The sequence below is a fragment of the Larus michahellis genome, chromosome 1 (assembly GCF_964199755.1).
Source record: "Larus michahellis chromosome 1, bLarMic1.1, whole genome shotgun sequence".
Lineage (NCBI taxonomy): Eukaryota > Metazoa > Chordata > Aves > Charadriiformes > Laridae > Larus > Larus michahellis.
The window spans coordinates 90110945-90127008 of NC_133896.1; the positions used below are offsets into that span (position 1 = coordinate 90110945).

Genomic DNA, 16064 nt, shown 5'->3' on the forward strand with positions numbered 1-16064 from the left:
TCCAGAAGTAGGAGCTTACAGTGGAAAAACACAATGTAAGCTTGTCCCAGACTGCCTTATGTAAATAGATGTCTGTTTCTTTACATCCCTGTTTCTGTCTGAATTTTCTGGTGGGAATTCAATAAGGATGCAAGTGGGGCTGCAAACATCACTTCAAATTCACAGTAAAGTCTAATAGTTTCAAAGGATGAGCTTTATCATAATTCAAAAGGAATCTAAATATCAGTTACGTGACACTGCTTTATTTGTGTCTTCCAGTTCTTTTCCTGCTGCCTCGTAGAACAAAAACTATCAGAAACATGCCAAAAAGTCTGAAACAAAACAAAAAAAAGGAATAAATATGCTGAGGTTGCCTTTCACAGAGAAAAAAATGCTGGAAAATGATCTGCAGGATCAATGTCACCATGAAGATCTGAACCAAATTTTGAATATCTGTTCTTTACCTTCCATATAAGTATAGCTTCTCCAGTGTGATAGCTTTGAAATAAGTAATTTGCTTCTGGTCTCTATATGGGACCTAAAACTTGTATTTGCATTTCAAATATATAGTAAAGTTTGATAGTGGTGAGGTGAAGAATGACTTGAAGTCATTTCTAAGAGAAACGCAGGTGGTGACACACTTTAGTTTATGTTGTATATAGGCCTCAGCTATTTTATTTGAAGTAGCTCATAGTACTCTTTCCCACATTCTGCTATTCACATTTACTTTCTTTTACCAATGTTTTCTCATGACCTTGAGTTTAAGGAATTTCATCAGTACATCTCTCCGATTATCCAAAACATTAGAGGTACTGTCAGATGTCCTCTTGCTCATTTGGATCTTCATTCTGTTAAAGTTCATCATGTATTAGAGTCACCAGGAAAGTTGAAGGGTATTTATCCTTTTTGGTTTGTTTTACTAAATCTCTGTGAAAATAAGAAAAGCTGGCTTGATTCCCTCTATTTATACATAGAAATAACTCTTGTTCACTGAATGACCCTTACCCTATAGATCCAGTCATCCATGCCATGGGAAAAAAAAATTGTGTCTATTCATTTTCACTGGATGTCATCCAGAAAGCAGAAATATTACTGCTTATGTTCATCTCGTGTTGATGAACTGCAATAAAGGACTCTTCATATGCCAAAATTAATCTGCTAACATAAGATTTACTGCTCTTTGCAGTGCCATGCCAAACGTACATCTTCAGCACTTTTTCCTGTTTTTCAACCTTAACTCTTTACTCCTGGCAAATCATCCTACCATGTAACTGTACCCAAATAAAAAAGTTTTAAATGACCTGAAACTTTTTTCCTTCTCTGAAATATAAAATCATTTGATGTGTTGGCCTATGAGGACACACACGCACATTCATATACAAATGGAAACGCCAGCATTGTCATTTACAGAAAGCTTCTTCAAGCTGCAGTGTCAGTCTCTAAGTGTGTAAAATAGTCCTTCGCAGGGGAATAAATGAAAATCAGAACTATATTACTGAAACAGTTAGGTTCAGGTCCTGCAAGTCGTACCTAAGGTGAGCAAGATCTCCGCCCGAAAATAAGGAGTTGCAGACTCAGTTCCATTTTCAGAAAGCTGTTCTAGAAAACATGTTAATCCATTTGTTAGCTGTGCTTGCTGGCAGTTATATGCAAATCCATTTGTATACTGATTGCTTCTTCTACACAATGTTATTACATAGCACACATGGCATACAAAATTTAAAATCTATCTAGTAGAGTATGTTTGAATATATATGGACGGCAGAGTTCTGTCCCATGCTGTTAATGCATGTGTGCCCCAACCCCTTGCTCTCAGTTTGTTCTTAAGTGCCAGCAGCTTATTCCACAACTGATGTAGAGGTCTGTGCCAGTGCAAAAAGAAAAAAAAAAAAAGTTACACTTTTTTTCTCTTATTTTGAAGCAGTGAAGTCCCTCTGAAGGGCCAGTCTAAGTTCATCTTGAGGCTACTTTAAAATAAAAATCTTTTAGTACTAGTCAATTGAAAGATAAAGCCTTTTCTGTCCTATGTAAATAATTTTTGATCAATGTACTGTTCTAAGGCAATTCCTGATTAGCATATCCTATAGCTTATTGTCAGACCTTGTCCACAGGGTACAATTGTGACACAGACTGTGAATATTCAGCAATAGGAGTCTGTAAATCTGAGTAAGTAATGACAAAGCCTCTTTAGGGAAAGCCAGAATGAGGTGAGCCGAGTAGAATAATGGCAGTCTTGAGGGGCAGGGGGGTATTTTAATTTAATCAAAGCCAGAGCAACTGAAAAAGATACTATTAAAAGGACTTGCTCTCTGAAGTAAATACTTTTCAGATAAATGCACAGTTCAAACTGACGTGCTAAATTGGCATCCTTACATCCACTCTATTCTCTGGATCAAAGCAAAGTTAATCATTTCACTTGCCTTTTATCTGTTTTATGGATGTGTGTGTGGGTATGTGTGTGTATATGTGTGTATGGTGTGCGCATGTGCACACACGAGTAACAGAAAATAATGGCAATGAGGGAGGGGTTTTTGCTTTTTCTGTAATGAAGTTGAAGACTTTTTTTTAATGTAGTGGTACCTAATAGTCATTGCCCACTGTTGTAAAAGCTCAGAAGTATTGCAGCTTTCCCTTGCCTGTGTTTGCCCAGCCACCCTTCTGCATACTACAAGCACTGGGAAATTTCAATGACACAGCTTGGAATGGGTTCAGTGACCTCAATTATGCCCTCCCACCCACTCCAAACTCCTTTCAATTTGCAAAAAGCTTTAAGTGGACAAAACCCAGATGCCTTTTGCTTGTAGTTCAGTAAGAACAGATTGGGCATGTAGATTCTTGTCAAAGTGATATATGTAGTTCATTTTCCATTAACTCTTTCTTAACTAAGGATTTGAAATTCTCGGTTCCAAGTCTAGCACTCTGCTTTGCTTTCTACTGCTTTTTAAAGTTCATTATGCCTACAACATCATTTAAAAAAATGAACCTTAAAAAGCTTGAGCTAGACATTGACTGATACGAAACAGACTGAGTGTTTGGTTCTGCTTTTAAAGGCAATCACTTTTTTTTCTTTTTAAACTTGTTTCATATGTAATAACCCATCCTATTGTCTAAGACAGTTCAAAAGCACTAACTAAATATAATGAATAAAAACACCAGTTTGGGGGGAGCAAGAAATCGTGACTTGTGGAAATGATTTACTAGTCAAAACCAGTACGTGGGCCCTGATGACCTTGAGAGCTTGCTTCAGTTGGCTTGCCTAAACTTAGATTGCTTTCATAATGTTGTAATATTGCCCCAAAGAGTCGGTGCCTCTCCCCTCCCCCAGAACATTTCATTACACTCCCTTTCTCCCTCTCTCTCTCTCTCTCTCTCTCTTTCATTCTGCAGAAACATGTGCTGTCAATAATGGAGGCTGTGATCGGACTTGCAAGGATACCGCGACAGGGGTACGATGCAGTTGCCCGGTTGGATTTACCCTGCAGCCCGATGGGAAAACGTGCAAAGGTCAGCTTCTGTTTGCTTTGCAATGCATCGTTTGCCTTCAGTGGTTCCAGTACAAGATGTAAATATTCAGTTATTTAATCAATACTTTTAAGTTAAGGCAATACTGGCATAGTGATTGCAACTGAGTTCATTAGCTTTCTCCTTCCCTAATTTTTCTGTATTTACCTATTTCAATCATTTTTCTCTCTATTTATTAGGGGGATTTATTACTGAAAAGAAATGAGATACAGAGGTCAAACTGTTTCAAACTGACCAGAGATTTAGAGGAATAACTCTGGGCTGCAAAAAGCCTTCGGTTTCAAATGACAGTCTGATATTTTTGTAGAACTTTGGTCATCTAATGGTGTCTGAATTTGTCTATTCAATAAGCCGGTTAAAATTCTCAAGCAGTACTTTGTTACTTGCAGATAATCAACTGGTTATTACTTAGTGAAACCAAGCAAAAGACGCAGAGGTATTGCTCAAGCAAAAAAAAAACCCAGACAACTGTCCATTTCTGCCCCTTCAAAACATAAGCAGCCAGCTCCAAAGGAAAACCAAAACAACACTTAGCAGTGCACCGGTCTAAACCGTACAGCAGATGCTCAGGTTTTACTGTTCCAAAGGCAGCACAAGAACCTTGGCATTTTGTCCTTCATGAGTGTGTTAAAGCTGAGGTCAGGGGAAGAGAGAAAAGAGCATCTGATGTCACTGTCAACATCTGTTCTCAGTTAAGGAGACAGGGACAGTTCTCAAATACCCCTGCAGAATCACACTTAATCGCACTATGCATATGAGTCGACTTGGATACATGTTCATAGGAGCAGGCCCTCCATCCACCATCTTCCTACACGTTTCTTTTGAGCTCCATTGCAAGAGACTTGGTGATGGAAGTCCAGGAGGACATTGCCTATATTGTTGTCACAGAGAATACTGTTTTATCACTCAGTGACTTAGCATAAGTTAACCTAACTTGCTAAGAAACTGTTGCGACTTTTTTCCTTCAAAGTAACCAGAAATGTCAGAATATCTTTAGTCCAAGGCTTGATGTTACTTAAAATAGTAAAACCCACAAAAATAAACAGAAAACGTGTGGTTTCCTCTTGCTCCAGGCTGAAAAATCCCAGCGCTTGGGCATGATCCTGTTAGTATTTATAGAAATAACAGTCCATTTGCCTGTTTATTTGAAAATAAAACATTTAAACTGCCATTGCACACAATGTTAATAGTTAAGGGTGAGCACACATCAAAAATCAGTCGTTTTAGTTCAAGCCACATAAAAATAAATCTTCATTTTTACAGGCAGGCTAGCTAAGCCATAGCAGAGCAGTAACAGTGATTCCACCGAGTGCTTAAAATGGAGGCATTTTAATACTGTAACTTACACCTAGACTTGATCATAATGTTTATTATTGAAACTACATCATCAAAAAAAAAGATTAATTCTAAATTTAGAAGTTTGGCCATAGAACTAATATGAAACAATATTTATATAATAATCAGGTCTATAATTAGTGCTACAGACAAAATTGAAATATTCAACTGATCCTCAAACCAAATACCCTAGCTCTAAGCTCTTTCACATTTTTTTCTTTCCCCCTTTTTTATGAGAAGAAAATATAAGAAACAGAAACTGTATTTTTATGATGCTGCAGATTCTTTCTTACTTTCTTAAAATAAGCAGCAACTGGAAATTAACTCACACGGTTTAATAAACGAACCAAGCCGTTTCTTTTTAAACTTTATTGACATTTTAGGAAATACTCTTCATCATAAAATGGTGAAATATATGCTTTGCATTTAACTGTAATTAATAATAATTATCTAATGTATTGCACAGTGAGATTTCTGGGCTAGATTCTGCTTCCCTAAAGCTAAAGTAACTTCCCATTTAAAACTGCACAAAGGATCCTGCACTTAAACTGACCGGTGAAGCTTCTTCCATAGCTTTCACAGGCAGCCCTCAGTCAAGACTGCGCTCTAAGATTTACCTCTGAGTGCAAAAGTGAGTATTTTGGTGGAGTGACATTGATGCCTTCTCAGCTCCTCTTGCTTATAGGTAAAGCCTGGAAAAGGCTGGGGTGGGGAAATTCAGCATGCACATATTCCTTCCTCTGAGTTCTACAGGAAACAAAAGAAAAGAGTGATCAGCTCAAGTTTTCTCCTTGGATTTTTTTTTTCTCTTTACCCTCCTTGATTTGACTGGCCCACAGTTTCTCATATATACAGTCTGTTGTTCCCTCTAGCTCTAACATTACACCTGTGTGGTCGGAGCAACGGATCATCTATTGGATGCACTTTAAAGCATCTTCAGGGATCATGCCGCTGTCACAGCCCGTCTTCCTCGGGCAGAGTTTTCAACTCCATCAAGTGTCACAGCATCTCCAAGTGAGGTTTTTCATAGAACCAGTGTTTTAAGAGAGGTTATATTTCTAAATATGGGAGAAAGATATGCCATTATCTATGCGAGGAAAGTAGAGAGACAGGGCATGTAAGAAAAACTGAGAAAAATTGAAGGGATAATTAATATATTAACCAAAAAATGCACTTGTGGGTTGAGCAAAATGTTTAATATGTTTAGGTTGAATTTAGCAAATAATGTTGACCAAAAAGAATGTTTTTATTGGAAAGCCTACGATTTTTCAGTCCATTTTGGCATCTTCCTCGCTAAGACATTTTACATAGCGCAGCTACTATTTGAAGTTACGTAGTTGCTTAGATTCAAGAGACTTAAATAAGACTCAAAGAAACATCTGAACTTTTGAGTTCTCCGAGGTGGACATTGTGTAATTTACTAAGCTGTAATTCTAGCTCACTTGTAGGTGATTTCCTCAATAGTGCACTTTTACCGTGCTGGTGTTTTATGGAAATCTATTGCCACTTTTCTTCCTTATTTTTAATAAGGAAATCAGGTAAATTAAAGAACATTTTTATTTTTAAATTAATGAAATAAATAAAAGTATTACTTTTCTAAATAACAAAAATCCCTAGATGGGTCTGTTCAAAAAATCAGGACTAGTCTGTTTTAGGCATCGTATAGACATCTAATGGGAAAAAGAATTTACTGTCCAAAAAGTTCACAGGTTTTTGATTAGTAGTTTGGAATTTCATTAACTGTGTAGTGTAGAAAAAAGGCAAGTATATATACAAAAGGAAAGGCATTTTTTTAAGAAAGAGGATATGCAAACATGCTTTATTTGCCAAAAGATGGCAAATAAGCCCTATGAAATGTAACTAATTGTTCTGCACTTTGTTTGCAGTATCATATTTCATATTCTATAGTTCTATCATAAAAGATGGGATGGATTCAAATCACAGAGTACAGAACCGAGTCAGAACTGGAACTCTAGTATTTCTTGTGGCCCTTTCCCAATGTATCAGAGAATGGAGGGTGCAGGGAAGCAATTTCCAAGTAATACAAGGGACCTACCTTTGGCTGTTTTGCATCTCGACCTCTTTCGCAGGCTCAGTGGGAAATGAGTTCATCGTACCTCAAAGAATCAAGCTCCTTCTGTAAAGGTGGAGTGCAGTCTGGTTTATATCAGATGTCAGTAAATTAGGGAAAAAATATAGTTGTGGAGAAAGTTTTAATACGGAATATGTACAGGTAGCTGCATAGCCAGTAGGAAGACTACTGTAGCAGAAGATTGTTTTGGTTTCTAGAAGCTGAAAAAAAATTTTTAACTCTGATTTTTTCTCCCTTGCATATATTACTTACCCAATCTTGTAGTGTAATAAAAGCAAAAGTGCCGTCTGTGGTCTAGTTAGTGAGACCTTCAGATGTATTAATGGTGGCTGGGATGAAAATTCATTAACCTTTTGCTGGTCTTTAAAAGTCAGTGTCAAACTCAAGTCTTCCCTCTGCGGGGTTGGCACACAATGGAGAATGCTCCTTTTTTCTCTTCAGCGTTCCTATAAACTTGCCTCTTAATAAGCCAAACCATGGAGGCTTTTGTCAGCTAAGAGACAAGACGCATCCCAGGCAGAAAGAGTTCCATATTCTCCCTCTAATTAATGCTATTTAATTTCTCCTACCACTGTAACTGGGTGATCCCAGCTTGATGCCGAGTTCACTTGATGCTGTCGATTATTATGCTACACAAGACAAAACGGTATAGTTCATTTCCATAAATGCCTACCAAGTCATCCCACAGAAGTCAACTGATGGAGACAGAAAAGGAGCCAGAGGATTAAAAGACATAGTGGCCCAGGATGCTTACTGCTTATTGCCTCCTACCCAGTTTTTAATATCGACTGTATTGTGCATATCAGGGGTTCTGAGGTCCCTGGCTCCCTTGCTTGTTGGTTTCTGTGCATCCTTCCTGCTGAGTACCCTTTTCATGCATCCAGCTGTAGTCTGCCCTCAATGAGAAGATTCATCAGTTTAGCATTTTAATTATATTAAATACAATCTATGTAGCTGATAATGCAGGAGACTCATTTGCAAAAAAACTTGTGGGTTTAAGAGGAGTGAAGTCAGACTGGATAAGACTTAGCACAGGTTTCTGAAGATTGTTTAAATCCAGCTGCCAAACTGGATCAAACAAAAAAGGGCTCATCTGCCCAAGGGCAGCTACAGAAGGATGGGAGACAAGCTGAACGAGGGGTCATTCTTCTTCCAGGACTTACAGTAGAGAAGGGCTAGGAATGACTGCAAAAAACATCTGAGGGAGACTGGGGCATTCCTTCTGGGCTCTCTAAGAAGTGAATTAGAGCAAGAGGAAGGGCCACAGGCTTCTGGCATGGTGAAAATGTAGGACTGTGTGTCTGAAGTGCTCCGTCTCTGCCTCAGGGATTTAACAAAGCAACTGTGCCCCCAGGGCACTCTTGTGCCCCAGAATAATGCAGCTTCCCAGCACTGTACACATAGACATAGAGGAACTGTGCAGGGTGCAGCACTTGCTGTACTCCTAGAGTCAAATGGCAGAGCAAATATAATTTCTAAGCAGGAGAAGAGAAGCATAACTGGATTTCTAAGGGGGTTATGGAACAAAAGCCGCATCCCAAATATGGCTTTTCCATAAACATCTATAAAGTGCCACCTAACTTTGCAACGCCCCATAGATATTTTTTAATAGCAAGATGTGTATTATTATGTTGAGCTGACTTTCTATTTTACATGATTTTCACAGGTGAGCTTGACAGTGGGATTTTGAGGAAGTAGATACTCAGCTGGGCTAGAATGTCAGTGGTTTTAGTAGCAATACGACGTTAAATTGATAATCTGCCACCAGCTGTGGCTAAATACAGCAGTATTAATTCATGTGCACGAACAGATCTCTGCCAAGCCCAGGTGATTTCATGGACATGTATTTAGGAGACAGAAAGGTCCCTGCACATCTCCACCTAGAGATGGGGCATTTTATTTACTATGCAACACTAAGTAAGCCCTTCTTAGCCCTCTGGCATATTGTTTAACTAGAGCAGTGTTACGCTGGGGTTATGTGACTGGATGCTGTTTAGGCAAACATTTCTTCTTCCTGCTGTCTCATTGTCATGGTTACCCAGCAATGTGGTGTGCTCTCTACTTCCTTGAAACAGGCCCCCATCCTTTTGCATTCAGATGCAGCAAAGAAATGTGGCACTTAGATGCTTAAATACTTGACTGTGCTGCAGTGGGAGCATCAGAAGTGCCTTAGCATTGAATGGTTTGTCCAGCAACTCAATTCTGTAACCTTCCTTATCATTAAGGAATTTAGAAAAGAAGAGCAGGAGCATAGAGACTAATGAACAATTTCAGCCAAGGGATGGAATCAAAGTTTATTGCAATAAAAGGGAATCTTTGCATTGGCTTTATTAGGTTGACATAGATTGCTCTTTTTTATCTTTCTTAATTGTAGCCTATCACAGCAGGAAAATGCATTTTAAATTGGTTTTGCCTACAAAACGTGAAACCCTGAAAGTGAATTAAATTTTGAAAATGGAATTGTTTCTGTGAGGAAAGAGCTTTTTACAGAATGAGTTTCAATGAAGCAAAATATGTCATGTTTTGTTAAATACGAACTGAAAGGTTTCATTAAATTAAATGTTTAAAATTAATGCTTGACATCAGTTTGGTACGAGAATATGACTCAGATGTTGAAGGCTTTCCTCTCTTTTCATTCAGAACACACTAACACTAAGTGAAAAGCTCACAATGAACAGTTTAGCTGGCCAATTTGGCTTCATTTCCTGGCTAGAGAATATCTGTGAACAGTTATGATTTCCTCCATCATTCCATTAGTCAAAATTACTTAAAATTTGTTTTAGGTTTTTTCTCTAAATTGGATTAAATTGACTAAAGCTTTTAGAATTGCATCTTGTCAGTCCTGATCAATTCATATGAAACTGAAAAAGTTTCCTCTTTTTTTAGAAAAGAACACCAGAAGGAGTTGCAGGTTATTTTTATTGTTTATTATTATTAAGATGCAGTTGTTAATCTAGTACATCAACTATTAGCTTGCTTCAGTTGTGATACTACCTTTGTTTGACTGTGATTGACCTGATACGTTTCAGTGGTGTATTTTTTTCACTGATTGCCGAAGTGAGGAGGTTTTTGCAGTAGGAGTAATTACCTATGATGAACTCAGGTTTTGTTTGGTTAATATCTATCCCTGATCGACTTGCCATTTTTTTTACATGCCATGAAAAGTTTGACAGTAAAATATATCCCTGTGCAAGATAACCACTGTGAAATACATGCACAACAAGTTTACACCAAGGCAGATGGAACTTTAGTGACACATAACCACCACACTTTTCACATCATATAAGTGTCTCAGTGCCTTTAGAATCAAGTCTATAGGTTTGGAGCAGGTCTTCTGAACTAAGGTTTGTCTCACCTAAGAGGCAAATGCAAGACAGGCACAAATGAAATCATGTGAATGAACTTTTTTTATTTTTTTTGTTTGGGCACTGTTCTAATTTTCTTTCTTAGCTGTAAATCGATCTCCTTGAAAGTAGTCACCCAAACACAAAGTTTTCCTCGGTTAGGTTGGCACAGAAAACGCTTGGGTTTCTGTTTAAGTGAAACCATCATTTTACCACAGGTATATGTGACTTTTTCATAAATGCATAAGAAGCATTAGAGAAGGCATCACTAAAATAGCATGCTGAAAGGTAAACTGAGTTCCCTGCTGAAGTGTATAATTTCCATTTGAAGGTGCCCAACTTCCATTTGAAGGTGCACAGCCGCAGAATTTAGATACTTAGCGTCTGCATAACTTCAAGGAACATATTGCATTAGAATCACTAAGATACTGTGCTATAAAGCTGGAATTATGTTCCTTGCTGAATTCATTCACAAACATCAGCATTTTAAATTAAAAGGAATTTAAATGTCTCAAGAGTTTACACTTCTAGAGGTTGCTTATAGAGGCAAATCTGTTCATAGCTGCCTGACTCCTCCTACTTGAGATCTGCAGTCTGCTTTCTGTGCATCTCCCATTAGCAGTACCCTTTAGTGTCGTATGTGGGATACTCCGCACAGTGAAAGGGATATTGGTGCTTGCTCTACGTTACACGGCACTGGTGTCCGTAGGTGGTGTATTGGCACCCAGAGCAGGTCCTGGGTTGTATAAAAAGAACTTTTTCCAGATCACCTTTCTCTAGCAACATGAAGATTTTTTTTTTAACACATGCGAAGAGGTCAGTTTAGCTTCCTCCATGTTCAACAGATATAGTTTTTGAGGTACATAAGCATTATAAGCCATTAGCTATTAGCCATAATGAGCCATTAGCATTTTCCAGTGCGCTCTCTCAAAAAAGGAAAAAAGCATACATGCAAAGGGTGTGAAAGAATAAACCGAAATTAAGTAAGTTGCAGGCAGTCATCACCTCCACTGCAATCAGAGTGTTGTAGTACTAGCAAATGTCAGCATAAATGTCAGTCACAAGATTACAAGCAGCAGTGGGTTTTTATGAAGAGGATGTCTGGCAAAACCAGAAAGCTTGTCTTACTCCCTTCTCTTCTGATTACATTTCCCATCATAATTGCAGCACCTGAAATGGCCATTTACTTCTGTGCCATATCTTTAAGGTAATTTATGTAGTTAATAGAGAGGCTGTACTCTTAATACTGGTTCATAGCATTGCTGTTTGATGCAGAGTAATTTGTTGTACAGCACATTAAATTTTGTTACCATTCTGCTTATATGTTGCCTTACGTTCATAGTTTGGTTTAGAAAGTAGCATATGGAAAATGGTCCCTTAGCCTTACTCTCAGTCAAAGGTACAGTGACGACTAGTGAGAGCAGCTTTTCATTTAAGCTAATAAGTAGCTTCTCTTTGCTTGCTGCACATAAATAAAGCTATCTGGGTTGGATTGCTCTGGGGTATCCCAGAACAATAGTATGCATGTTGCTTAAAGTCTGTCAAAAGTAACTAAGGGAAAGACAGGATTACTCTCAGTAGGGTTTAATTTAATATTTTGGTATCTCCACTGGAAAAAAATGGAAAACTTTGCAAATGGAAACAGATTGAGATACACTGAGTGCTTAGACCCTCTATGAAGAAGCTGACCCAAGTAGACGGAAAATTTTAACCATGATTCTGGGAGTGGGAAGTGATACAAGGATTTTAGGTGATTGGCCTGATACACTTCAGGCTTTTTAGGGTAAAATTTCTCAAGACATTTCAGAAAATTGCATCCTTATGGGATTTCAAGTCAGGAAGCTCAGAGAAAAAAGGCATTGAAAATTGCTGTTTCATTTTTAAAATAGAGGTTGTCATCTTCAGGCCTTTGTATAGACTGCACCCTCTGTGACTCATCCTTTGATCCCCGAGCACCATATTGTCCCCGCCATGGATACCTAACTAGAATATCTGTCCTCTTTGTTTACGCATCAGCTCTCAGTGGGCATCAGCTTTCATTTTGGACCATGTCCCTTTTACTTCTCTCAGGAATCCCACATTGTCCTACATTTTTTAGAATATGGTCAGAAGAATAGGTGACCCCAAGGAAAAATAAGCACATCAGCCTTGGTAATTCCTGATGGTATTAGAGGTCTTACATCATATGGCTAAGCTACCTCCTATTTGCACAAGCTTAAAGATATGTGCATTGGGAAATAACATGGAACAGCTGGCACCCTCTGAACTCATATCCTATTGCAATAACCTGCTCATAAGCACACGCAAATAGTCTAATCTCAGCCTGTAGGGTATCCACTCTACTTGCCTTGAAAATATCTCTGAACTGGGTTACCCATTCCACTTCCCTTCAGAGTCTGATCAGGAAGGAATAAAGTGACTCTTCTTGATCTCAACAATAGAAACAAAATATAAGAAAAAAGTGGATGTTAATACAGTGGTGCAAAGAGGCCTGTGTTCTCCACTCACATGTGAAGGTCAATGCAGGACAAAATTTCAGTCCCTGTCTGGTTTTCTTCTGCCTTCTGTGTCATTCCCTTAGAAAAACGTCCTACTCCAGAGGAGTCGGACATCCTTGATTTTTATCAACAGCAGGGGCCATAGCCTGTTTGTCAAAGCCAGTCCACAAGCTGTCTGGAGATAGAGAATAGAATTTTAGACGTTTAGTTACTAAAGTATGTGTTGTCTTTTAACAACCCTTAAGTGTTTACTGAAGTGGTTTATTTTGAGCCATTCTTTCTCCCTGATGGTCTTCTCCCTGCTTCTCATCAACTTAAACCAAAAGTAAACTTCCCAATAGTTAAATCAAGATCTAGTTTTCATAATTGATTATACGGCAACTCTACTTCCATCAGACCCCTTACAAGGCTGTGCTTTCAAGCTACAACAACTTACCCTCCCAGTGTTTGTAACTAGAAATAAGTGCATGTTAAAATATAAACACCATTTGAGTTTGCTTCTCTGTACATGTAAGCAAAGAGCTATCAGAAAATAGAAGAGATCAGATATAATCACAAGGCACTACAGCCACGAATCAAAACAAAAAATACCTTTGCCCTCTCCATGATGAACACGAGGCAAATGCAAATCTTGTGTCTGAAGTCTGGTTTTTATCCTAAAAACAAGAAAAAAAAAAATACAAAAGCCTCTTGTTTCTTCGCATGCATAAATTGTGTAACACAGAATGGAGAGTGGACAGAGGAACGTCTTTGCCTTGCATGAGAAGTCAGCAGCTAAAGAAATTCATGAACATGAGACTGATGCGAACAATGATGGTAATGAAAATGTAGATCCTCCAGTAACTAGGCTAGTGCTTTTAGGAGGAACAAAAATAGTCATTTTTCATATGTGTGTGCTGCACAGATTAAATGTGCAATTAAATGTTCAATTAAAATAGTGGAATTTTCTTTAAAATGCCTTCTGACAAACAAGTTTTGACCATTTTCCAGTGCTCCTGCATACTTAAAGTGTCATGAGATCACGTGCCATTTTCAGGAAGCAAGCAGATAGCTTCCTGGTAAAGGCAGATCCGTGAGAATCTCAAACTGCTCAAGTGATTTATGGAAACCAAGAGATTTTCTGGGTAAATGTTGCAGCAGCAGCAGCAAATGATCTCCCTGACTCTTCCCCTTCCTAATGCTCTTCTTCTTCTGACAAAACCCCTATGATTAAGAAAACAGAGGCATTTGTGCCAAAGAAACAACCAAAGGCAGCCAGTGGGTGATTTAGGACTCTAAAACAATAGATGCAGTGGCCTAACCAAAGAAAAAAGTAACAAAACCAACATTAAATGAGAAGAAAATTAGGCCTTTTGTCATGAAAACAGTGGTCCTGTTCAGTGCTTGAGTACTGGCAAGAGTTTCTGAGAACACACGCTTTGTAACCTCTTTGGGAAAGCACCAAGAAGGTTGTGTTATAGTGCAACCCAGTAAATGCTTTTAGAGGGAATTCTTTGGCACATGGACCAACTGTATGCCTGGACTGCGCTGCAGAGATAACAGGCAGATCGGTAGTTGGTGAAAGAAGAAGATGCAAAGGAAATTTTCTAAATTTATTTGATAGGAGTGACAAATAGAAGACTAAAGCTAAAAGGGAATATTAAATAGCAGAGGCAGTTTTGAGGTTATTTTTGTTTTGGTAGGACTTAAGATGCAAGACCATCCGTGTCCAAAAAAAAAACCCTCACAAAGATCAGGATTGAGAGAGAGAATACTGAGTAACTGATAGAAGAGCAATGGTCAAGTTCGGTTTATCAAAAGAACTGTTTGTTTTGGAAGAGATGGATAACACTAGGAAATTAGACCAGAACACAAGCTGCCAGGTGGGTACAAAAACATTTTCAAAATAGCTGCCTAAATGTGTATTAAAGAAGCAAACATTAAGGCCTGTCTGCAATAGCCTTATTGCCGAGGCCACAGTCATTTTATGTGATTACACCGATGTTATCCAGTCTCAAGACAAAGAACGAATAAGATCAACCCAATGTGAGGAGAAAAGTGACAGCATCTGGCAGACAGCTGCAGCAGCTCAGTAGAAAGGTTTGTGTCATGTCCAGCAAGGGGGCCATAGTCATCTTGCCCAGTGCTGCTGCCCTGGAAACAACTCTTTCAAGGCTTGATAAGACTGGAAGGTGACTCAGAATTAGGATTCTAATTTTTTACCCACTTTTTTAAAGAAAAGAGGGAGTTGACTGTTGGCAGTCCAGAGGCAAATCTGGCATGGGTTAAGATGACAGAGAGTCTGATTGAGGGGCAGAGGGAGGCACGGAGAGAGGCGAAGGGTCAGCAGAGTTGGTGGTAAAGCCGTGGGTGGTGGAGGAGATGTTGGAGAGGTAGAAAGATGCTGGTCACCAGCAGAAAATGTGTGGGATTTGGGGGAGGAAAAGGAAAAACTCTTGGTGGTAGGTGGCTGCAAGTGGTCAAAACCCTAGCGAGGGGATCAGAAAAATGAGAAATTGGACACTGACTGATGGGTAGGTACGTTAACTGGGCATAAGAACAGCAAATTTTAGATATATAGGCATAATTTGATCCAGACTTTCTAAGAGACAATTGGAGTTCCAGGCCACAGTGAGGAAAAATGAAATTTATAAACCCATAGAATATAAAAAAATGAGAGGAAATGCAAATTTTAGGTACCAACAGAGGTGAAATTTGTCAGAAAGAAGAAAATGGAATGGAAGACCAAAAAAAAGAAGAGAGGGTGGAGAGCAGAATCCAAGACGCAAAAGTGTGGATAACATCTGCCTTCTAACTGTTGCTGCAAATTTATCTAGTCTGGAATGTGTGTGAAACTTTCACTATTTTGGGGGAGGATTGCCTTTTTTTTTTTTTTTAGGTTGAAGACATACAATTCATTTGTCTGCTGTAGACTTGTTCATGACAGACAAATCTAATATAACAGATTATCTTCCATTAAAAAATTGAAGACTTGAGTCAGCTGCCATGTAACTCATTCAGTTTCGTTCCCTCCCAAGGGTTCCATCTATCCCCACAAAATAAATTCATGTGTACTAAGTTAGGGGTTTTTCATGACTAGGCGATATCCCAGTTCCCTGGAAACTTGCAGTTGTTATTTGTCTTTGCAAACCTCCCCTTTGAAAATGCCAAATCCTTTAAATTAATGCTTGGGAGGGTCATATTTAGCATTTCAGTTGTTGAAAAGACCTTGCATTTATTCAACAATATAAAGGTCCCTGAGGACCGGCAACCACACTTTATTATGTAAAAGTGTGCTGTGCTTTCTGTAATTTG

General features: G+C 38.6%; 1 protein-coding gene across 4 annotated transcripts in view; it reads left to right on the plus strand.

Annotated features, from left to right (window-relative positions):
* The window catches only part of SCUBE1 (signal peptide, CUB domain and EGF like domain containing 1), a 211992-nt gene that overhangs the window by 135424 nt on the left and 60504 nt on the right, over positions 1-16064 (plus strand). For all 4 annotated transcript variants that reach the window (XM_074591049.1, XM_074591060.1, XM_074591068.1 and 1 more), the window contains one exon: positions 3367-3483. In XM_074591049.1, coding sequence (XP_074447150.1) covers positions 3367-3483 — 117 coding nt within the window. The remainder of the gene's footprint in view (positions 1-3366; positions 3484-16064) is intronic.